Genomic DNA, 23,892 nt, shown 5'->3' with positions numbered 1-23,892 from the left:
GTTTTTACAAAATACCTGATAATATTACAAAATATATATATGACTGCATTCTAAGAAAAATGACATTTTAAAATAAATTGAATACCTGAATTCCCACCAAAGTTTTCTGTGCCAGTAACATTTTTTCTGTGCTATAATTTAGTCAATATCTGATGGATTAAAAAAATTGGCAGCTTCATGAAATAGTACCCGCAAAATACCAGTCTCAATGTCAACAGTGAAAAGGATACTCCGGGATGCTGGCCTTCCAGGCAGAGTTCCTCTGTCCATTGTCTGTGTTCTTGTGCCCATCTTAATATTTTCTTTTTATTATCCAGTCTGAGATATGGCTTTTTTTTGCAAAAAAAAAGGCCAGCATTCCAGAGTCGCCTCGTCACTGTTCACGTTGAGACTGGTGTTTTGCGGGTACTATTTCATGAAGCTGTCAGTTGAGGACTTGTGAGACGTCTGTTTCTCAAACTAGACACTCTAATGTACTTGTCCTCTTGCTCAGTTGTGCACCGGGGCCTCCCACTCCTCTTTCTATTCTGGTTTGAGACAGATTGCGCTGTTCTGTGAAAAGAGTAGTACACATCTTTGTACGAGATCTTCAGTTTCTTGGCAGTTTCTCGCATGGAATATCCTTCATTTCTCAGAACAAGAATAGACTGACGAGTTTCAGAAGTTGTTTCTAGCCATTTTGAGCCTGTAATCGAACCCACAAATGCTGATGCCCCAGATACTCAACTAGTCTAAAGAAGGCCAGTTTTTATTGCTTCTTTAATGAGAACAACAGTTTTCAGCTGTGTTAACATAATTGCAAAAGGGTTTTCTAATGATCAATTAGTCTTTTAAAATTATAAACTTGGATTAGCTAACACAACGTGCCATTGGAACACAGGAGTGATGGTTGTTGATAATGGGCCTCTGTACACCTATATAGATATTCCATTTAAAATCAGCCGTTTCCAGCTACAATAGTCATTTGCAACATTAACAATGTCTACACTGTATTTCTGATCAATTTGTTATTTAAAAAAATGTGCTTTTCTTTCAAAAACAAGGACATTCCTAAGTGACCCCAAACTTTTGAACGGTAGTGTATATGTGATCCCTATGGGAATTGAACCCACAACCCTGGTGTTATTGATGCTGTTGGAGTCATCTGCCACGCACAGTGATTAGAATTTTGAAATGTGTTGGCTTGCCTTCATCCCTTGCCTTGGGAATTGTACTGTAGCAGTCCCTGGTTAGCAGAAGCAGTATCTCCCTGTGGCCTGCCCTGGTCTGTGTGTTGTTGACTGGCACAGTTACAGCAGTGCCAGTCTGCCTGGTGTGGAAGAAAGATGTTCTGCACTGAGTAGCCAGAAGAAGCTTACAGACAGTACCGGCTGGTTTGGTCTGGCCCACCACACACAACTCCAACCCAGCTAAATCTGGCCTGACTGTCAACATTTTGGCTTCTGTGTGCTCTCCACTCTGCTCAGACAGAAGGCGAAGGCTAATCCCATGAAGAATACGTACAACACCCACCTCAAGGAATTGTTATTTTTCAGTCTTCTGAAGTGAGGGTGCTCCCTCCCTTCTCTAACTCCTCTCCATATTGTTATCCAATCAAATGGGATGGCTGGTGATCCGGACAATTGTTTTGTGTGCGCCTTGGCCCTGGCCTGCAGCTCTGGAAAGCACTCTGCAGTCTTCCTGAGGCAGGGTCACAGTGGAGAGGAGGAGGTGGTGGGTCGTCTCCCTGAGCCCCTTACACTTTTCTCAATTGCGTGCGTGTTTGTGTCGCTTTTGTTTTTCAGTTTCCAAATAAAACTGTCGCGCTGGTGGCCTCCGACATTCTGCACTTGCTCATAAACTATGTCGATGACCTTCAGAAATTCCCACTCGACACTCCAAAGAAAATAGTTGAGGTAAATTGGCATGTCCATTTTAATAATGAAGTATGTCAACTATTGTTGGAGCTTTTGAAGAGTATCCTTTTTGAATGACAGTAACATGTTAACTGTTGTTTCAGATCCTCATAGCGACCATCACTCACCTGCTTCCCACTACAGAATCCTCGCCTCATGAACTGGACAAGAGGGTATGTCACTTCTCCTCATACACAACTCTCCTAGTCACATGGAGAGCTGGTAATAATACAAGATCACAACTGTTGCTTTTCTATTTACAGTATACCGGCCTGACATGTTTCTTGCAGAAGCTCAATGAAGAAATTATTCCTCATCATAATACAATATTTTGTTCTCTGCTTTTATTTATGAAATCAAACTGTGTTTTTGCTTTCCTGTCCCTAGTTGGTGGTGTCTCTGCTGTTGTGCCTGCTGGACTGGGTGATGGCTCTGCCTCCTAAGACTCTGCTGCAGCCTGTCCAAACCCTCAGCCCTGACAAGGAGAAGCCAGACAAGTCTGTCCTCAACTGTATCTACAAGGTATGCCCAGTAGAACCCTTGCCCATACTTTTGTAGTAGTAGTAGCTTTGTGAATAGTAACTTTATGTAGTAGCTTTTTGAGTTGATATACTTCAAGACAGTGTTTGATGCCGACATATCCGTCTTTACTTTGCTTAGCATTGACCAAAGCATACAGTGGAGTGTGGAACCTGACCCATGGAGTAGCACTTCTTTTGTGTTTAGTGTTCTTTCATTTCCTAATGGAGTTCAGGACTTCTGCGTTACACCTTTAATACAGACTGGGGGGCCTCCTTCCTAATGCATGCTACAGCTGGCACTGAGCACACCCAGACTCACTCACTCACTCCCTCCGTTGTCAGCACTCAATCACAGCATCCTCTTTTCCCATTTCCGCCCTTTCTCTCTCTCTTCACGGAAACACACTGTGACGGGATCAGCAGATCATTTAATTACTTATTTCCGATAAGGATTCCACCTCTCAAGTTTCTTTCTCTCTTTCTCTTTTCTCTCTCTCCTTTCTCTCTCGGTCTCTCTCTCTGTTTCTGTCTCTTATTCTTTCGCACTCTCTCTCTCATTTCTCTCTATAGAAAACTACAGTCATATGAAATAGTGCAGTAGTGTTCATTGATTGTTTTCTTGGGTCTTACTCTTCTTTCCCACTCTCCCTCTTCTCCCCCCCAGGTGCTGCATGGCTGTGTGTATGGGGCCCAGAACTTCAACAGCCCTAGGTATTTTCCTATGAACCTGTCAGACCTGACCAGTCCAGACTACGACCCCTTCCTGCTACTGGAGAGTCTGAAGGAACCAGAGCCCCTCCATTCCCCTGACTCAGAACGCTCCTCCAAACTACAGCCTGTCACTGAGGGTAAGAACGTAACGCCCTCTTCTTCTCTTCCTCTGTCTTAATCTCTACCTCTCCCCTACTCTGATTCCTTCTCCTATGGACTGGGTGTGATGTGAATGCAGCTAGGCTCCTATGTGTCCTGTGTTAGATTCAGAGCAGCAGGGGACACCTGCAGCTTTTCCCAGCAGGGGATAATGACTAATCATTGGAGCACTTTGTGAGGCATGCTTCCTTCCTTAGCAACTAACTCCCCTTTTCCCTCCGGTCCCGATCTATCAATTTATTTGTTAATTTCATTCCTTTCCTTTTCTTTTGGGGTATCGGAGGAAAGATGGAGGGAGGGAGAGATTTAACCTTTATTTACATAGTTTTGTCTCATTGAGATAAAAAATGCTTTTGCAAGAAAGATCTGTGCCTTAAAGGCCCCCCTAGATTTTATTGAAGAGGGAGAGAGCGAGAGAGAGAGAAACTTGTCCTCCTGTCCTGTCGATAGTCACATTCCTTTTCCCTGTAATGCCTCACTCAGGGTTTATGTAGCTCTGTGGGGCTGTAATTATGCTTATTGGAAAGAAACGGTTGGTAGAACACTGAGTGTCATGGCATCAGATTGTACTCTGCATGGTGCCACCCAGAAATGTAAAAATATTCTCTATTGGAACCATTGAGGTATCTAGCGTTGTAACTGGTGTCTGGCGTTGTTGTAGCTGGTGTCTGGCGTTGTTGTAGCTGGTGTCTAGCATTTTACTTTTGATTGGCTTGATTCCCTCATCCCTTTATCCTCTGTTGGAGGGTAACACTTGAAATACCTGGTCCCACTGGGTTGAGCTGATACATATGTTATCTACTGACTGACTGGCTGGCTGGCTGGCTGGCTTTTTCTATCTTTTCTCCTGTTTATTGGACTGGTCTTGAGAAATGCTGCAACTGGTCTTGAGAAATGATGCAATGTCAACATTAAACAGTTTCCATTATATCCCCCTGTTGTTGTTTCTAGAGCTCTTCATCTCTTTATCTCCTTATTATTTCTCTCTTCCTCTCCCCCTGTAGTGCGGAGCCGTATCCAGCACGGTCTGATCTCCATCGCGGCCAGGACAGTCATCACCCACCTGGTCAACCACCTTGGGCACTACCCCATGTCTGGAGGCCCTGCTACCCTGACCAGCCAGGTGTGTGAGAACATGGACAACCCCTACAGCGACAGCCCTGACCTGGCCCCAGAGCTCTTCGACGGGCCCAACCTACAGTTCTTTGTCCTGAATGGCACCACCCTCCTATCCTGTCTGCAGGTCCGTGCTGAGGATGGTGTGCCTGGTGGAGGAATGTCTGCAGGCCTCACCACCACCAGTGCCTGTGTGAGGGTTATCGTCCGAGACATCTCCGGAAAACACTCGTGGGATTCGGCTGTGCTGTACGGGCCACCTCACTGTGGTGTTCCCAATCAGCCCCTGCACCTCTACAGTAACACACCAACAGAGAGAATGACTACAGAGGGGGAGAAGGAGAAGAACTGGGTTGGAGACCCTATAGAGAAGGAAAAAGAGGAGAGGAAAGAGGGGGCAGCACTGGAGGAAGAGGAGGTGGTGGTGCTGGGAGAGGAGGAGCAAGGGGAGGCTGTGGAGGAGGAAGGAGAGGAGGAAGAGGAGGAAGTGGAAGGTGTGTTGGAGCTCATGGCCCCGCAGGCTAAGCGTGTGTGTCGCGAGGCGGTCCCGTCCTGGAACTCCCTGCGAGAAGAAGACGTTCTAGATGAGATGCTGCAGTACCTGGGTTACTCCAGCCCCGAGTGCCTTCAGCGCGCCGGAGGCCTCCTTAACATCCCCGCCCCACCCCCTGTCTGCGTGTCGGAGAAGCAGGAGAACGACGTGATCAACGCCATCCTGAAGCAGTGTGCAGAGGAGAGGGACTTTGCGGTGCACAGGGGGAATGGGCTGAACATGAGGGCCGTGGAGCAAGGGGAGCCAGGGCCTCAGAGGCCCCAGTCAGCCTTCTACTACTGCAGGCTGCTACTCAACATCCTGGGCATGAACTCCTGGGAGAAGAGGTGAGAGAGACACACCACACCACAAACCAGGGTCCTGTTCAGTGGGGCACACAACAGGAGAAAACTTTTTGAAACTGGGAGGTACAGTGCCTTCAGAAAGTATTCATACCTCTTGACTTATTCCATATTTTGTTGCGTTACAGCCTGACTTCAAAATTTATTAAATAAATGTTATTCTCACCCATCTAAACATAATACCTCATAATGCCTTAGTGAAAACATGTTTTTAGAAATGTTTGCAAATTTATTGAAAATGAAATACAGAAATATCTCATTTTCATACTGTAAGTATTCACACCACTGAGTCAATACAAGTCAGAATCAACTTTTGCAGCGATTACAGCTGTGAGTCTTTCTGGGTAAGTCTAAGAGCTTTCCACCCCTGGATTGTGCAACATTTGCCAATTTTTTTCAGAATTCTTCAAGTTCTGTCAAGTTGGTTGTCGATCATTGCCATATATTTTCAAGACGATTTTTAATTCAATAATATAACTATGCCACTCAGGAACATTGAATCTAATTTTGGTAAGCAACTCCAGTGTATATTTGGCCTTGCATTTTAGGTTATTGTTCTGCTGGAAGGTGATTCTGTCCCGGTGTTTTTTATTTATTTTTATTTTACCTTTATTTAACTAGGCAAGTCAGTTAAGAACAAATTCTTATTTTCAATGACGGCCTAAGAACAGTGGGTTAACTGCCTTGTTCAGGGGCAGAACGACAGATTTTTACCTTGTCAGCTCGGGGATTCAATCTTGCAAACTTCCGGTTACTAGTCCAACGCTCTAACCACTAGGCTATCTGCTGCCCCTGTTGGAAAGCAGACTGAACCAGGTATTCTTCCTAGGATTTTGCCTGTGCTTAGCTCTATTCTGTTTATTTTTATCCTTAAAAGACTCCTTGGTCCTTATCGATGACGAGCATACCCATAACATGATGCAGCCACCACAATGCTTGAAAATATGAACAGTGGTACTCAGTGATGTGTTTTATTAGATTTGCCCAGAACATAAAGCTTAGTATTCAGGACATTTTTTTTGCAGTTTTACCTTGGTGCCTTAATGCAAACAGGATGCATGTTTTGGAATATCTATATTCTGTAAAGGCTTCCTTCTTTTCACTCTGTCATTTAGGTTAGTATTGTGGAGTAACTACAATGGTGACCCATCCTCAGTTTTCTCCTATCACAGCCATTAAACTCTGTAACTGTTTTAAAATTACAATTGCCTCATGGTGAAATCCCTGAGCGGTTTCCTTCCTCTCCGGCAACTGAGTTAGGAAGGACGTCTGTATACAGTGCATTCGGAAAGTATTCAGACCTCTTCCCTTTTTCCACATTTTGATACGTTACAGCCTTATTCTAAAATGGATTAAATAAATAAAAATCTATACACACAATACCCCATTATGACTATGCGAAAACAGGTTTTTAGAAATCTTTGCAAAAATATTTTAAATAAAAAACAGAAATACATTATTTACAAAAGTATTCAGGCCCCCTGCTATGAGACTCGATATTGAGCTCAGGGGCATCCTGTTTCTATTGATCATCCTTGATGTTTCTACAACTTTATTGGAGTCCACCTGTGGTAAATTAAATTGATTGATCTAGAGGCGAAAGAAACGCACACCTATTTAGGCAAGGTGCTGGCTAGTGGAGTAGAACACTTGAAAAATTAAGGAGAGCCGCACACTCTAGGAGATCCGATGCAATAATTGAATAACCTAATAACCAACGTTTCGACAGACAAGCTGTCTTCATCAGGGTATAATGACAAACACTGCGTGGTTACTAGTTTATATCATGTCAGAGGACACACACAGGTGTTTGTAATCATGGCCAGGTGTAGCCTGATACCATTGGTTAATTCTCAGATATAAAAAATGTATTCAATTGATTGGACATGATTTGAAAAGGCACACACCTGTCTATATAAGGTCACACAGTTGACAGTGCATGTCAGAGCAAAAACTAAGCCATGAGGTCAAAGGAATTGACCGTAGAGCTCTGAGACTGGATTGTGTGGAGGCACAGATCTGGGGAAGGGTACCAAAAAATGTCTGCACCATTGAAGTTTCCCAAGAACACAGTGGCCTCCATCATTCTTAAATGGAAGACTCTTCCTAGAGCTGGCCGCCCGGCCAAACGGAGCAATCGGGGGAGATTGCTCAGGGAGGTGACCAAGATCTCTTAAGAGCCACGTCTAGGGCGTCACGTCTGGAGGAAACCTGGCACCATCCCTACGGTGAAGCATGGTGTTGGCAGCATCATACTGTTGGGACGTTTTTTAGCGGCAGGGACAGAGAGATTAGTCAGGATCAAGGGAAGATGAACGGAGCAAAGTACAGAGAGGTCCTTGATGAAAACCTGCTCCAGAGCGCTTTGGACCTCAGACTGGGGCGAAGGTTCACCTTCCAACAGGACAACGACCCTTAGCACATAGCCAAAACAATGCAGGAGTGGCTTCGAGACAAATCTCGGAATGTCCTTCAGTGGCCCAGCCAGAGCCCGGACATCTTTCGAGAGACCTGAAAATGGCTGTGCAGCGACACTCCCCATCCAACCTGGCAGAGCTTGAGAGGATCTGCAAAGAAGAATGGGAGAAACTCCCCAAATACAGGTGTGCCAAGCTTGTAGCGTCATACCCAAGAAAACTCTAGGCTGTAATCGCTGCTTAAGGTGCTTCAACAAAGTACTGAGTAAAGGCTCTGAATATATATATTTTTTTATAATGCTTTGTCATTACGTGGTATTGTGTGTAGATTGATGAGGGGGGGGACATTTTTTTTAAATCAATTTTAGAATAAGGCTGTAACTGTGGAAAAAGGCAAGGGGTCTGAATACTTTCCGAATGCACTTTATCTTTGTAGTTACTGGGTGTATTGATACACCATCCAAAGTGTAATTAATAACTTCACTCTGCTCAAAGTGATATTCAATGTCTGCTTTTTAAGAATGTTATCCATCTACCAATATGTACCCCTTTTTGCGAGGCATTGGAAAACCTGGTCTTTGTGGTTGAATCTGTGTTTGAAATTCACTGCTCGACTGAGGGACCTTAAAGATAATTGTATGGGCAGGGTACAGAGATGAGATAGGGATCTAAAAATTCATGATAAACACTATTATTGCACACAGTGAGCAAAAACATAATTCTACTTTGACATTATGGGGTATTGTGTGTAGGCCAGTGACACACAATCTCAATTGAATTCATTTTAAATTCAGGCTGTAACACAACAAAATGTGGAAAAAGTAGAGTGGTTTGAATATTTTCTGAAGGCAATGTATTACCCAAAATTGTTCAATTTGAAAAGCCCTTTTTCAGTTTGGATATGCTTTATTACGGTGTGCCCTACTGAACATGACCAAAATCATAGTCTACAGTTGATTCAAAGTTGTTATGGCAAAATAGCTTTATTCTGCAGGTAGCCTATTGTTTACAGAACTGGCACATTTGGAGAGATCCAGTAGACTCTTGTAGAAAATGGGTATGTGATGATGGACCTTCAACTTGTTCTAGGTGCTGTGCTATATTCAGATGGGGGTGGAAAAAATGCACCATGTGTCACTGTTACCGCCAGCCTTGTTTGTCTCTCAGCCCGTCACTGAGATTTATTATAATCAGATTAGAGTAGCTAGCCCGTCCGCATCTCTTTCTCTCTCTATTTCTTTCTCTCTCGCTCACTTACTCATATGGTCATCTCATCCACCTCATTATCACCACACTTTACGTATATTACTTTACATAGATCCATTTCCTGAAGCAGCTATTTCTGATGGCTTTTTTCATTGATGTCTTTGAAGTATTATCTATTGTATTACTAGAGATGGAGGCTGGATCTTTAATGATGAGAACTAATTGGGCTAAATGGAAATGGCGCGTCACATTGAGCCCTAATGGCTGTGTTTATCAGCGATCACATCCATCTATCCAGGAGCAATGATTGACATAAAAATAGCCCCTTTCATTAATTTCTCCCATTCATTACTCTTTCACAAAATATATCTTTAACAGATTTATGTATATGAGAGGTCATCTTACCAGTAGAATAGAGGGAGAGGGACTAGAACATTAATTTATACTGAACAAAAAAAAGTGTTGGACCCATGTTTCATGAGCTGAAATAAAAGATCCAGGAAATTTTACATAAGCACAAAAAGTGCTTATGTTGGTGGTCACACCAGATAGACTTTTTTTTAAAGGTATCTGTGACCAACATATGCATATCTGTATTCCCAGTCATGTGAAATCCATAGATTAGGGTCTAATACATTTTTCAGTTGACTGATTTTCTTATATGAACTGTAACTCAGTAAAATCTTTGAAATTGTTGCATGTTGCATTTTATATTTGTGTTCAGTATATTAGCCTACTCACATCATGCAAAGAGAGAATAAAAGGACACACAAACACAGAGAGACTTTTCAGAGCCCTGCAACTGTAGCGATCGCAGAATTACAGACTCCTGGAGGGACTGAAAATGTAAAATATACCAAACATTTTACATTTTCAGTCCCTACCGGATTCCGTAATTCTGCAATCGCAGGGCATGAAAATTTGACCAGTCACCACAATATTTCCACATAAAACGATCAAATCATAGCGATATTGTTGCGTAAAACTGACCCATCACCACAGCACAAAGCGAGGGCTTGCTTTTCAACCAATCACTGCACATTATATTATGGTTCAGTCAAGCTCTTCAGCGCCTTTTTTTAGCGACAGATTTTACAAAATCATCTCATATTGCCATGCAAAATGTCAGAATTGCCACAGCAAAATCTAATATTTTTGTGGCCAAATGTTATTAAAAATGTATTCCTGCGAAACCCTGGATCGACTGCATTTTAGCAATTTAGCAGATGGTTTTATACAGAGCGACTAACCATTTGTGATTTCATCTTAAGATAGCTCGGTGACACAACCACATCACAGTCGTAGTAAGTACATTTTTCCTCAATTACTGAGGGAGCAGAAAGGAGTCAGGAGGAGATAGCCTTTAATGAGCCATTGTCTTGCTCGTGTTTTCTTTTTCTCTTTATTTCTCTCGCTTGCTCTCCTTCTGGCATTCATACCGCGGTGCGTGGGCGAACGAGTGTGCGGTTCCTGATTGCCGCCTTTGAAATGGCTCACTTTCAATGGAAATAATTAAGACCCTTACATTGTAACAAGCTAATAAATAGGCCCATACTCAAATGGTGAGAGGGAGGAGGAAAAAGACCATGAAACAAAGTCATTTTTTAAAAAGTAGTCGTGCCTTTTACATGAGCAGTCATTGTTCCCCCCTTCTGTTCGAACTTCACCAGGCCTAATCAGCTAATGTTCAAACTCCAGATTGGGGGAAATAAGGCAACGTTTTAAAGCTCCAGATCTGGCGTGTTGTTACACCGGGGTGGTAACTAAGATCTAAGTGTATTGATTTCTCAGGATCTCGAGCTGTCTGTCCATCGCATGCTATAAAGTTGCAGTGTATTCGTGTTTTTAGCTAAATACTGTGATAAGGATTTTGTATTTATTTCCCAGAATTCCTGCCAACACTTATTTGGCTGTGGTTTGACTCGATTGGTCTGATGTTCCAGGAAATGCTGTGACAAAAACAAAGAGGAGGCCAATTAGACATGTGGGCCTGCTAATGATGGAGAGGTAGTCTGCGGCAGGCAGAGGGAGAAGTCTGAGGGCTACTTAGTGAATATCTGTGCAGTATAGACCTAATCACCTGATCACTGTCTGCCTGTAGGGAGTGAGGACAGGCTTGGCTAATGTTGTTGTGAATAGAATAAAATGTATACTTTATTGTCCATTTTCAGTGTCTTGTTGCTGTCAAGCTTCCGAATACTTTAGAATATTTTCCCAAGACATCACTGCGTTGTAAATAGAATCTGTAGGCTATGTCACAATTCTTTATGCCAATGGCTTATACACTTGTTGTTCTCTGTTATAGGAGCAACTTCCATCTCCTGAAGAAGAACGAGAAGCTGCTTAGAGAGCTTAAGAACCTCGACTCCAGGCAGTGGTATGTTAGTGGTTCTTCTTCCTCATTCTGTTTTACTTTTAGGGAACAATGAAAATGTTTCCTTATGTTTGTTATATATTTTTTCTTGTTCCTTATCTTTTCTCTCATTCGCCATCTTTTCCTGTAGTCGAGAGACGCACAAAATAGCCGTGTTTTACGTGGCGGAGGGGCAGGAGGACAAGCACTCTATCCTGTGTAATACCAGGGGGAGTCAGGCCTACGAGGACTTTGTCTCTGGGCTGGGCTGGGAGGTAAGACAGACCCCTCTCTCTCCATTACAACCTTTCAGCATCTCTGTACATTAGGAACGCCTTCCTAATATTGAGTTGCACCCCCTTCAATTCGTTGGGTCATGGACTCTACAAGGTGTCGATAGCATTTCACAGGGATGCTGGCCCATGTTGACTCCAATGCCTCCCACAGTTGTGTCAAGTTAGCTGGATGTCCTTTGGGTGGTGGACCATTCTTGATGCAGGAAACTGTTGAGTGTGAAAAACCCATCAGTTTTGCAGTTCTTGACATGAACCGGTGCACCTGGCACCTACAGTGTTTTTTCTTGTAAAAGTTGCATCATACTGGAGCCCACCTTGCGGGCTGCCGCAGAATTCTATGGCACGTTATTTAATTGTCAGCCATTAATGCTAGTCCTCTGGTGGTCAAACTAGCACTAACATCTTTGAGAAGCATTTGACAGTCTTCAATATTGGCTGTACTAGAGAATTTAAAACCTTTTTTTGTAAGAACATAGTATATGGGATTGATTTTAAGAAATTTTGCTTAATTAATTTGATTAATATTATGATGTTTCTATTCCAAGAAAAAATAAACCCTCAGTGTTTCCGTTAGGAAAATATGGAGCTGTACAACGTGACCAGTCGGGAGTAGGCTACAGTACTAAGAGCATAACATTTCCACACCCTAATTGGAGTCTAACCAATACCCAAACGGAGATTCAGTGAAAATAGAAATCTCATTGATTTATCAAGACCAGTCCCCATGCTTGTCTCAGAGCAGTGCTGTCTTTTCCCCCTTCCACTTGCCTCTTCCATTAATTTTGAAAGAGTATTTTCCAGTAAGCATAATCAGTGCTGTTCTGGAGCAATGAAGCAGTGACGCAGGGTACCGTACTAAACCGCAAATTACTTCTAAGTCCCGCAGCATAATCTCAAAACTTTTAGTTGAGCAACCACTGTAATACCTGTTCAAAGGCACTTAAATATTTTTGTCTTGCCCATTCACCCTCTGAATGGCACATGTACACAATCCATCTTTCACCTGTCTCCTCCCCTTCATCTACACTGATTTGAAGTGGATTTAACAGGTGACATCAATAAGGGATCATAGCTTTCACCTGGATTCACCTGGTCAGTCTGTCATGGAAAGAGCAGGTTTTCTTAACGTGGTTACCTGTTTTTTTTCAATATTCATTCGTTTTGTCGAGTTATATTGTCGAGTTATATTACTATTGAGTTATATTTTTCTGTGCCTGACTTAGAACACTGAAAATACTTTGATGGCCCACTTCTTGCTTTAGTGTATCTTATGGAAGTTTGATGATCTGTATTCCAGGTGAACTTGACCAGTCACTGTGGCTTTATGGGAGGTCTTCAGAGGAACAAGAGCACTGGTCTGACCACGCCTTACTTCGCTACCTCCACCGTTGAGGTCATGTTCCACGTCTCCACGCGGATGCCCCCCGACTCAGACGACTCACTCAACAAAAAGGTCTGTTATGGTGTTCTATGAATGGTAGTTGGTGTCTATGTGAAAAAGATCATGTCTGACTGCAACCCTGTTATGAACTTTTATTGAGATAAACACACTAGGGCTGCGGTCCAAACACTTAAGACTCACCCTCGTCCACTTACCCTCGCCTTATGCCATTGGGGGAATCCCTTCATCATCTTGGAGGGTGGTCCAAAGATTAGCCAAGCAAGGGAAGTTTGCAACATAAGGCCCTCAGCCCTCGTTTTTAGTCAGCTTTGCGAGTGTATAATTATGTTCACTCCGGGGCCTGAAACTCCCCAAAATTCAATTCGCGACGATTGTACATCCGTTAAGAAAAGTCCACAAAAACTTAAAAACAACATCAATGGAGAAGTCATACAAGTGTAAGTAACAAATAAGTTAGAAATTGTGCTACTAATGCACATGACGGCACAAACACGTCTCGTAAATATGTTTTTGTTTGGTTATATTTTGGAAATTGTAGACAAACATTTTTCTCCTCCAGAAGTTCCAGCTAGGCAGGCTAACATTAGTTAGCAAATTAATTTGCTAGCTATCGTACATTAGGCGTATATTAAGAATGATATATTTAATATTAGTAGACATAATTCTCATAATTGACTGTAGCGCATATAAAGCACCCACAAGCTACCTCAGGCTGAAAACAATCATCGCGGGATGAACGATTGGCCAAGGGCGGTCCATTTAAAAATCATTCCTTCCTTCGCCCCTTGCCCTGCAAGTGTATACTTGTCAGACGTCATGATACGTCATCAGAAGTGTCCACTTAATTTGAGGGGTGAGCGGATAGGGTGTGTCTTTTAAGTGTTTGGACCGCAGCCATGTCTGTCTATGTCCCTCTCACTCCCTTTCATCCAGTCAGCAGGGGGTGGGTTATTCTGTGTTGCCTTTTTAGATGCTCTCACTGCTCCCCTGCAGAGAGAGAGACCCAATGTCTCTCTCTCTCTCTCTCTCTCTCTGTCTCTGTCTCTGTCTCTCTCTCTGTCTCTCTCTCTGTCTCTCTCTCTGTCTCTCTCTCTGTCTCTCTCTCTGTCTCTCTCTCCGTCTCTCTCTCCGTCTCTCTCTCTGTCTCTCTGTCTCTCTCACACCACTCTCACACCACTCTGTAGTGATTCTCTGTATCCCCCAACTCATACAATGCGGAACAAAAACACACTGACCTTTCTGTCCAGTCCACTACTTAACCATTATATGTCGAGCTCTCTCAGATGGGTCACATTTCTACCTGCAGAGAGCTGTTTTTGTGTGGACTTGAGCCCCACAGAGAAACATGCCATGTTTTGCTAATGTAGACGAGAGGAGCTTCAATCTCCCTCCAGCTACAGGGGCAATGGGTTGCTACAGAAGACGAGAGGAACTTCCATCTCCTTCCAGCTACAGTGGCAATGAGGGAGAAAATATATTCTCACCTTAAATGGTTCCCTTTATTCCTCTCTCTCATGAAGCCCTTTCTCCTTCTATCTCTTCTTTATCTCTCACCTCATTCTGCCTCTGTACTTTTTCCCTTTGGAACATGCTAGCATCTCTCTCTCATTCCCTTTGGAACATGCTAGCATCTCTCTCTCATTCCCTTTGGAACATGCTAGCATCTCTCTCTCATTCCCTTTGGAACATGCTAGCATCTCTCTCTCATTCCCTTTGGAACATGCTAGCATCTCTCTCTCATTCCCTTTGGAACATGCTAGCATCTCTCTCTCTCTCTCTCTCTCTCATTCCCTTTGGAACATGCTAGCATCTCTCTCTCTCTCTCATTCCCTTTGGAACATGCTAGCATCTCTCTCTCTCTCTCATTCCCTTTGGAACATGCTAGCATCTCTCTCTCTCTCATTCCCTTTGGAACATGCTAGCATCTCTCTCTCTCTCATTCCCTTTGGAACATGCTAGCATCTCTCTCTCATTCCCTTTGGAACATGCTAGCATCTCTCATTCCCTTTGGAACATGCTAGCATCTCTCTCTCTCTCTCTCTCTCATTCCCTTTGGAACATGCTAGCATCTATCTCTCATTCCCTTTGGAACATGCTAGCATCTCTCTCTCTCTCTCTCTCTCTCTCTCTCTCTCTCATTCCCTTTGGAACATGCTAGCATCTCTCTCTCTCTCTCTCTCTCTCTCTCATTCCCTTTGGAACATGCTAGCATCTCTCTCTCTCTCTCTCTCATTCCCTTTGGAACATGCAAGCATCTCGCTCTTTCACCCTACTTCTCTCTCACTCTTAACCTAAAATAGACATCACCTCTCCCTTGTTTTTCTCCTCTTCTACAAATATCCGTCTGTCTTGCTATTATTTTTCAGCAGGCAGAAATGTAATTAGGGAACAGAGGGCATTAGCTGTAATGAGTTTGGCTGTGAGGCCGGGGTGGCCGATGATACAGAGGGCCTGTAGCTATAGATCGCCGCGGCGATGCAGAATGAACAATGAAGTATCATTAGAGCTGTCCCCTCACTTCCCCTGGCATACGTCTTCAATAGGGGCGATACACACACACACACACACACACACACACAGCCTTGACCGGATGCTAAGGTGCTGCTAATACTAATAATATACTCATTAATGAACGCAGGCAGACAGGAGGGGAATATTGAAGTGGCTGGTTGTGCACACAGTTTCTTAGTAGGCCAATGGCTGCAGTAGTCATTTCGTAGTAACGTTAGTGTAGTAGAGGAGGGTAATGTGATATGTAGTTGTCTCAACCAGGATCTCTATTGACCCACCTAGCTATCTTAAGATGAATGCATTAACTGTAAGTCGCTCTGAATAAGAGCACCTGCTAAATGATAAAAATGTAAATGTACCAGAGAAACATTGTGGTGTCTAATGACCAGTAATAAGCAGACGGATCATTAGCTGTGAGTTTTAATTTTCTTCCCCTTGTTCTGCAGTGGCTTGGGTGAGGAGGTTAGAGAGAGGAGGGGTGTCTTTTATCGCAGTCTGATTTGAGGGGTTTAATAACAAGAGTTGAAACGCCACTGATAGCTTGCTTGTCTTTACTCACTCACACTGCTGATAATGTGAACTAACAGGCATCCAATCCATCAGATGACCTCTAAGACATCACATTTTATTGGTCACATACACATGGTTAGCGGATGTTAATGTGAGTGTAGCGAAATGCTTGTGATTCTAGTTCCGACAGTGCAGTAATATCTAACAAGTAATCTAACAGTTCCCCCAACAACTACCTAATACACACAAATCAAAAAGGGGTAAATGAGAATATGTACATATAAATATATGGATGAGCGACGGCCGAGCGGCATAGGCAAGGTGCAATAGATGGTATAAAATACAGTATATACGTATGATATGAGTAATGTAGGGTATGTAAACATTTATTTAAAGTGGCATTGTTTAAAGGGACTCGTGATCCATTTGTTAAAGTGGCCAGTGATTGGGTCTCCATGTAGGCAGCAGCCTCTCTGAGTTAGTGATTGCTGGTTAGCAGTCTGGTGGCCTTGAGATAGAAGCTGTTCTTCAGTCCCTCGGCCCCAGCTTTGATGCACCTGTACTGACCTCGCCTTCTGGATGGTAGTGGTCTGAACAGGCAGTGGCTCGAGTGGTTGTTGTCTTTGATTGAAAACAAAAAAGATCAATCAAATGTATTTATAAAGCCCTTTTTACATCAGCAGATGTCACAAAGTGCTGTACAGAAACCCAGCCTAAAACCCCAAACAGCAAGCAATGCAGGTGTAGAAGCAGCTTTCCTGTGACATCGGGTGCTATAGGTGTCTTGGAGGGCGGGTAGTTTGCCCCCGGTGATGCGTTGTGCAGACTGCACCACCTTCTGGAGAGCCTTGCAGTTGAGGGTGGTGCAATTGCCGTACCAGGCGTTTATACAGCCTGACAGGATGTTCTTAATTGTGCATCTGTAACAGTTAGTCAGGGTTTTGGGTAACAAGTCAAATTTCTTCATTCTCCCGAGGTTGAAGAGGCACTGTTGCGCCTTCTTCACCACACTGTTTGCGTGGGTGGACCATATCAGTTTGTCCTTGATGTGTACGCAGAGGAACTTAAAACGTTCCACTTTCTCCACTGCTGTCCCTTTAATGTGGATAGGAGGGTGCTCTGCTGTTTCCTGAAGTCCACTATCATCTCTTGTGTTTTGTTAACTTTTTGAGAAAGAGGTTGTTTTCCTGGCACCACACTCCAAGTGCCCTCACCTCATTTACATTTACGTCATTTAGCAGACGCTCTTATCCAGAGCGACTTACAAATTGGTGCATTCACCTTATGATATCCAGTGGAACAACCACTTTACAATAGTACATCTATATCTTTTTTTTGGAGGGGGGGTTAGAAGGATTACTATATCCTATCCCAGGTATTCCTTAAAGAGGTGGGGTTTCAGGTGTCTACGGAAGGTGGTGATTGACTCCGCTGTCCTGGCGTTGTGAGGGACGCCAGGACCACCTCCCTGTAGGCTGTCTCGTCGTTGTTGGGAATTAAGCCCACTACTGTTGTGTCATCTGCAAACTTGATGATTGAGTTGTAGGCGTGCATGGCCACGCAGTCGTGGGTGAACAAGGAGTACAGAAGGGGGCTGAGCACGCACCCTTGTGGGGCCCCAGTGTTGAGTGTCAGTGAGGTGGAAATGTTGTTTCCTACCTTCACCACCTGGGGGCGGCCCGTCAAAGTCCAGGACCCAATTGCACAGGGCGGGGTTGAGGCCCAGGGCCTCCAGCTTGATGATTAGCTTGAAGGGTACTATGGTGTTGAATGCTGAGCTGTAGTCAATGAACAGCGTTCTTACATAGGTATTCCTCTTGTCCAGATGGGATTGTGCAGTGTGATGGCGATTGCATCGTCTGTGGACCTATTAGGCGGTATGCAAACTGAACTGGGTCTAGGGTGGCCGGTGAGGTGATATGATCCTTGACTATGACAGAAGTGAGTGCTACGGGGCGATAGTAATTTAGTTCAGTTATCTATGCCTTCTTGGGTACAGGAACAATGGTGGCCATCTTGAAGCATGTGGGGACAGCAGACTGGGATAGGGAACGATTGAATATGTCTGTAAACACACCAGCCAGCTGGTCTGAGCATGCTCTGAGGACGCAGCTAGGGATGTTGTCTGGGTCAGCAGCCTTGCGACGTTTAAATGTTTTACTCACGTCGGCCACGGAGAAGGAGAGGGGGGCGCAGTTCTTGTTAGCGGGCCGCGACGGTCGCACTGTATTATCCTTAAAGCGGGCAAAGCAGGTGTTTAGTTTGTCTGGAAGCGTGACGTCAGTGTCCGTGGCGTGGCTGATTTCCTTTTTGTAGCGTGATTTGCTGTAGACCCTGTGTCTGAGCCGTTGAATTGTGACTCCACTTTGTCCCTGTACCGGAATTTCACTGGTTTGATTGCCTTGCAGAGGGAATAACTACACTGTTAATATTTGGCCATATTGCCAGTCCTCTTTCCATGGTTAAATGTGGTGGTTTGCGCTTTCAGTTTTGTGCGAATGCCGCCATCCATCCACGGTTTCTGGTTAGGGTAGGTTTTAATAGTCACAGTGGGTACATCTCCAATGCACTTCCTTATAAATTCACACACTGAATCAGCGTATAGGTCGATGTTATTCCCTGAGGCTGACTGGAACATATCCCAGTCCGCGTGATCAAAACAATCTTGAAACGTGGATTCCGATTGGTCAGACCAGTCACTGGTGCATCCTGTTTGAGTTTCTGCCTATAAGATGGTAGGAGCAAGATGGCGTCGTGGTCGGATTTGCCGAATGGAGGGCAGGGGAGGGCTTTGTATGCATCGTGGAAGTTAGAGTAGCAGTGGTCGAGTGTATTACCCTCGCGCTGTGCAATCAAATTGCTGATAGAATTTAGGTAGCCTTGTTCTCAAATTTGCTTTGTTAAAATCCCCAGCTACAATAAATGCAGCCTCAGGATATATGGTTTCCAGTTTACATAGAGTCCAGTGAAGTTCCTTTAGGGCCCGCTTGGTGTCTGCTTGAGGAGGAATGTACACAGCTTTGACGATAACTGACGAGAATTCTCTTGGAAGGTAATATGGCCAGCATTTGATTGTGAGGAACTCTAGGTCGGGTGAGCAGAAGGACTTGAGTTCCTGTATGTTGTTATGATTACACCATGAGTCGTTAATCATGAAGCATACACCCCCGCCCTTCCTCTTCCCAGAGAGGTGTTTATCTCCGTTGGTGTGATGCATGGAGAAGCCCGGGATATCATATCCCAAGGGAGCCATGTTTCTGTGAAACAGAGAATGTTACGATCTCTGATGTCTCTCTGGAAGGCAACCCTTGCTCGAATTTCATCTACCTTGTTGTCAAGAAACTGGATATTGGCAAGTAGTATACTCGGGAGCGGTGGGCGATGTGCACTGGGGAAACAATGTAAGAAATAATACATTAAAAAAACAAATACTGCATAGTTTCATAAGGATTCAAAGTGAGGCGACGATTTCTCATCTTGATATGAGTGTAAGATGAAGAAAAAAAATCAAACCACTGTATTTCACATAACCGTCTCCTATCTCATGTCTGAAATCACTCATCCAGCCCTCCAGCCCGCCGAAAGGCCTTTCTGTCTTCATGTTCTGCATCTGCGCTCACCACTCTGCTCATAACTCATTGCTACGATTTAGGTGTGTATGTATAGCAACAAAGTGATGTTTGTGCGTGCGGGTGGTGGTGGCCCCCCCAAACCCCTTTGTTCATCCCAAATTACACCCTATTCCCTATATAGTGCACTACCTTTTGACTAGAGCTCAGTAGTGCACTATATAGAGAACAGGGTGACATTTGGGACTCGTCACCTGGAGCATTGCTCCCACTCCCCCTTCACCCGGTGGTCCGCGCTGCACATGGCCATAATGTAGCCAAATTAGATCTGGCCGTGGCTGTCCCCCTGGTTAAACTCCTACCATGACTCCTCAGCAGCTGATTGGATTTGGAGAGGCTGGAGGAGACGCTATCCAACAGAGCGATCTGCAGATAGACACTAAACCATGTTAACCAGACACTAAAGCGTGTCAGCTCAGCCAGCGAGAGCGGCCAGCAGGCACACACACATAGGGAAGCACGCGCACACACACAGTCACACTCAAACACACACACCTTGCATATTTATTTGTTTGTTTTCCCCATCTCCCCTCAGCCCACCACGTGACAGACAGTGACAGGCGTACTGAAGGCTGAGAATACGTACACACCCTCTGGGTCTTATGGACCAAGGATTTATGAATGAGGGCTGCTGATGTGAAATATTAAAGGAAAGATGGCTCAAGCAGCAGCTAGCCACTATCTGCTTGGCAATGGATGAGGATTAGATGTTGTGACTGGCTGGGAGGAAAGAATAATAGTTTCCTATTGGTTGAGAGCGGAGGATGAGACGGAGGTGCTATTTTTTTATTTAACCTTAACTAGGCAAGTCAGTTAAGAACAAATTCTTATTTACAATGGCGGCCTACTAGGCCTCCTGCGGGCACTGGGGCTGGGATTAAAAAATATAGGACAAAACACACATCACGACAAGAAGGACGACACTACTGTCGTGTTTTTGGGGTACCATTAAACTGAAGACATGTTTATCAATTAACTCCCTGTAATTATTATCACGCGATCAAACTGATTCATCGTTTAATTGTAATTAACTAGGAGATCGGGGCACCAAGGAAAATATTCAGAATCCAAAGTTATTATTTTCCTAATATAACTTTCCTATATTATAACATTATATATTATATTATAGTATAGGCCGATTATCTTCTGGTTTAAATGGTGTATTTTACCTCGCGTCCAGTCTCATTCCAAACGTCGTAAATTGTTGTATCTGCACGAACCCAGTCTTTACTAAGAGTCATCCATACATCAATTGTCTTAAAATCATTTATTTACTAAACTAAGTAATTCACATAAAGTATACAAACAGTAATTATCATCACAAAGAATTGGTAGAGTAATGTGCCCTAGTGGTCTAAAACAGGCATGGCTGGTGTCTTGTAGAACAATGGGTCATAAAATGTTCAGCTGAGGAGGTACACAGAGTTCATTAATATTAACAATTGACATGCTAATCAATTGCACATGAACGCTCACTCATTTGGGAACAATTGCAATCAATATATATTTACGCTCAGTGTGTCGTCGGGATCCTTGTTGAAGAGTCGTTCTGTTGGAGAGTTCTCTCTCTCTCTCTCTCTCTCTCTCTCTCTCTCTCTGTTAGAATGGATCTTTCAAAGCGACATTCATTAATGTCGTTATAGAATGGATGTTTCCTTGGTCTTCGCGTTCAATGATATAATTTCTAGCTGCAGACTATTAATTAATATCAAAGACTTGTTCTTATTCCGTCGATATCGATAGTCTAAAAGTTAACCACGTGGTATGGTTCACTTTCAGTAGATGTACTTGGATGGTCAAACCTATTGGCCAACTCGCAATGGAGTGGAGGCCTGGTCTCTTAGAAATGTAATTCAGGGTGGGTTTTATGGTGACCATAGAACAGGCTTGTCAAATGACGCCTGGTCCTGTCTGTGTCCCTGGGGGCGTGCCGATGACTGAGTTAACCTCTCTGGCGCATGTGGGACGAACTCGTCCCACCTACGTAACAGCCACTGAAATCCAGTGGCGCGATTTTTGAATCGTTAGAAATACTATTACTTCAATTTCTCAAACATATGACTATTTTACAGCTATTTAAAGACAAGAATCTCGTTAATCTAACCCCACAGTCCGATTTCAAAAAGGCTTTACAACGAAAGCAAAACATTAGATTATGTCAGCAGAGTGCCCAGCCAGAAATAATCAGACACCCATTTTTCAAGCTAGCATATCATGTCACATAAACCCAAACCACAGCTAAATGCAGCACTAACCTTTTATGATCTTCATCAGATGACACACCTAGGACATTGTGTTATACAATACATGCATGTCTGTTCATATTTATATCAAAAAACAGCTTTTTACATTAGCATGTGACGTTCAGAAAAAGCATAACCCCCGCAAACTTCCGGGGAATTTACTAACAGTTTGCTAAATTACTCACGATAAACGTTCACAAAAAGCATAACAATTATTTTAAGAATTATAGATACATTACTCCTCTATGCACTCGATATGTCCGATTTTAAAATAGCTTTTCGGATGAAGCACATTTTGCAATAATCTAAGTACATAGCCCGGCATCACAGGGCTAGCTATTTAGATACCCACCCAGGTCAGCCTCCACCAAAATCACATTTCCTATAAGAAAAATGTTCTTACCTTGCTTGTTCTTCGTCAGAATACACTGCCAGGACTTCTACTTCAATAACAAATGTTGGTTTGGTCCCAAATAATCCATCGTTATATCCAAACAGCGACGTTTTGTTCGTGAGTTCTAGACACTATCAGAATGCTTCATCACGGTGTCGCGCATGGCGCATTGGCGTGACAAAAATGTCTAAATATTCCATTACCGTACTTCGAAGCATGTCAACCGCTGTTTAAAACCAATTTTTATGCCATTTATCTCGTAGATAAGTGATAATATTCTGACCGGGAATATGCATTGAGCCTAAACAGCCGAATAAAATTTCTCCTCAGGAGCGAATCGTGCACGCGCCTCATTCAAAGGTCCTCTGAGCAGCCACTTACAAAAGGTGATAATGTGTTTCAGCCTGAGGCTCCCTCGTAAACCTTCAGGTTTTTCGCGGGTTCTGAGAGCCTATTGGAGCCCTGGGAATTGTCACATTACAGCTAAGATCCTTACTTTTCAATAAAAAGATGCAAGACGCACGACTCCTTGTCAGACAGGGTACTTCCTGCTTGAAACCTTGTCAGGTTTTTGCCTGCCATAGGAGTTCTGTTATACTCACAGACACCATTCAAACAGTTTTAGAAAATTCAGAGTGTTTTCTATCCAAACCTGAACAATAATATGCATATTCTAGCTTCTGAGTTGGTGTAGGAGGCAGTTAAAAATGGGAACATATTTTTTCCAAAATTCTCAATACTGCCCCCTATCCCAAACAGGTTAAGCTTGGTACAGAAATACAATTCTATCACATTAACATCAGTACATAGCATCTCAATGTATTACAAATAGCTTTATCGTTATTAATACATTTTATACAACCATGTGGATGCAAGTCTCATCGCTGAGGCTATTATATAAACAGTTTTATGGTAATATGGCTATATTGTCTCTTCTGAGTATCACAAAATTGTACCAAGCGGACCAGTTCGTAGCTGGATTCTTCACCAATCTTCCATACTTTCTCCAGAACACAAAGGTCGCTTGGCTCCCCAATTCTGTGAGTTGGAAGAATTTCCTGTGTCTCTCTATGGGCCATGTGGCAAGAGATTCTCCTCTTAGAGTTTTTACAACTCCTTCACACAGGGACTGGGTGGGGGAAGGTAGGTTGGGGGATGGTGCAAGGGGGGTGGGGGTCAACTGTCCTCCCTGTACTCAGAGGCCAACGTCATGACACTACATAAAGAGAAACCTAAGACGACAACATAACAATTCAGCAACACAATTCAGCAACACCGCATGGTAGCAACACATGGCAGCAGCACAACATGGTAGCAGCACAAAACATGGTACAAACGTTATTGGACATAGACAACAGCACAAAGGGCAAGAAGGTAGAGACAATAATACATCACAAGAAGCAGCAACAACTGTCAGTAAGAGTGTCCATGATTGAGTCTTTGAATGAAGAGATGGAGATAAAACGGTCCAGTCCACCATTGCCCAGCTCGTTCGTTGCTAGCTGCAGCGAACTGAAAAGAATAGCAGCACAACATTGCTTAGAATCAAGGGGAATGGTGACATCATTTAGGACCTTTAAGTTTGCAGTGACACATCCATAACCTGAGCAGAAACCAGATTGCATACCCGAGAGA

At 43.5% G+C, this 23,892-nt stretch overlaps 1 protein-coding gene across 12 annotated transcripts in view; it reads left to right on the top strand.

Annotated features, from left to right (window-relative positions):
• Positions 1-23,892, top strand: part of LOC115162131 (ral GTPase-activating protein subunit alpha-1) — a 116,515-nt gene that overhangs the window by 52,592 nt on the left and 40,031 nt on the right. For all 12 annotated transcript variants that reach the window (XR_003869487.1, XM_029713135.1, XM_029713143.1 and 9 more), the window contains 8 exons: positions 1,785-1,895; positions 2,000-2,068; positions 2,283-2,417; positions 3,081-3,264; positions 4,291-5,281; positions 11,225-11,296; positions 11,424-11,547; positions 12,866-13,021. Coding sequence is in view for 11 of the 12 variants with exons in the window: in XM_029713135.1 (XP_029568995.1) it covers positions 1,785-1,895; positions 2,000-2,068; positions 2,283-2,417; positions 3,081-3,264; positions 4,291-5,281; positions 11,225-11,296; positions 11,424-11,547; positions 12,866-13,021 (1,842 nt within the window). In the remaining variant the exon portion in view is untranslated. The remainder of the gene's footprint in view (positions 1-1,784; positions 1,896-1,999; positions 2,069-2,282; positions 2,418-3,080; positions 3,265-4,290; positions 5,282-11,224; positions 11,297-11,423; positions 11,548-12,865; positions 13,022-23,892) is intronic.

This window comes from Salmo trutta, chromosome 25, assembly GCF_901001165.1.
Source record: "Salmo trutta chromosome 25, fSalTru1.1, whole genome shotgun sequence".
Lineage (NCBI taxonomy): Eukaryota > Metazoa > Chordata > Actinopteri > Salmoniformes > Salmonidae > Salmo > Salmo trutta.
This window is presented reverse-complemented; position numbering and strand designations above follow the sequence as displayed.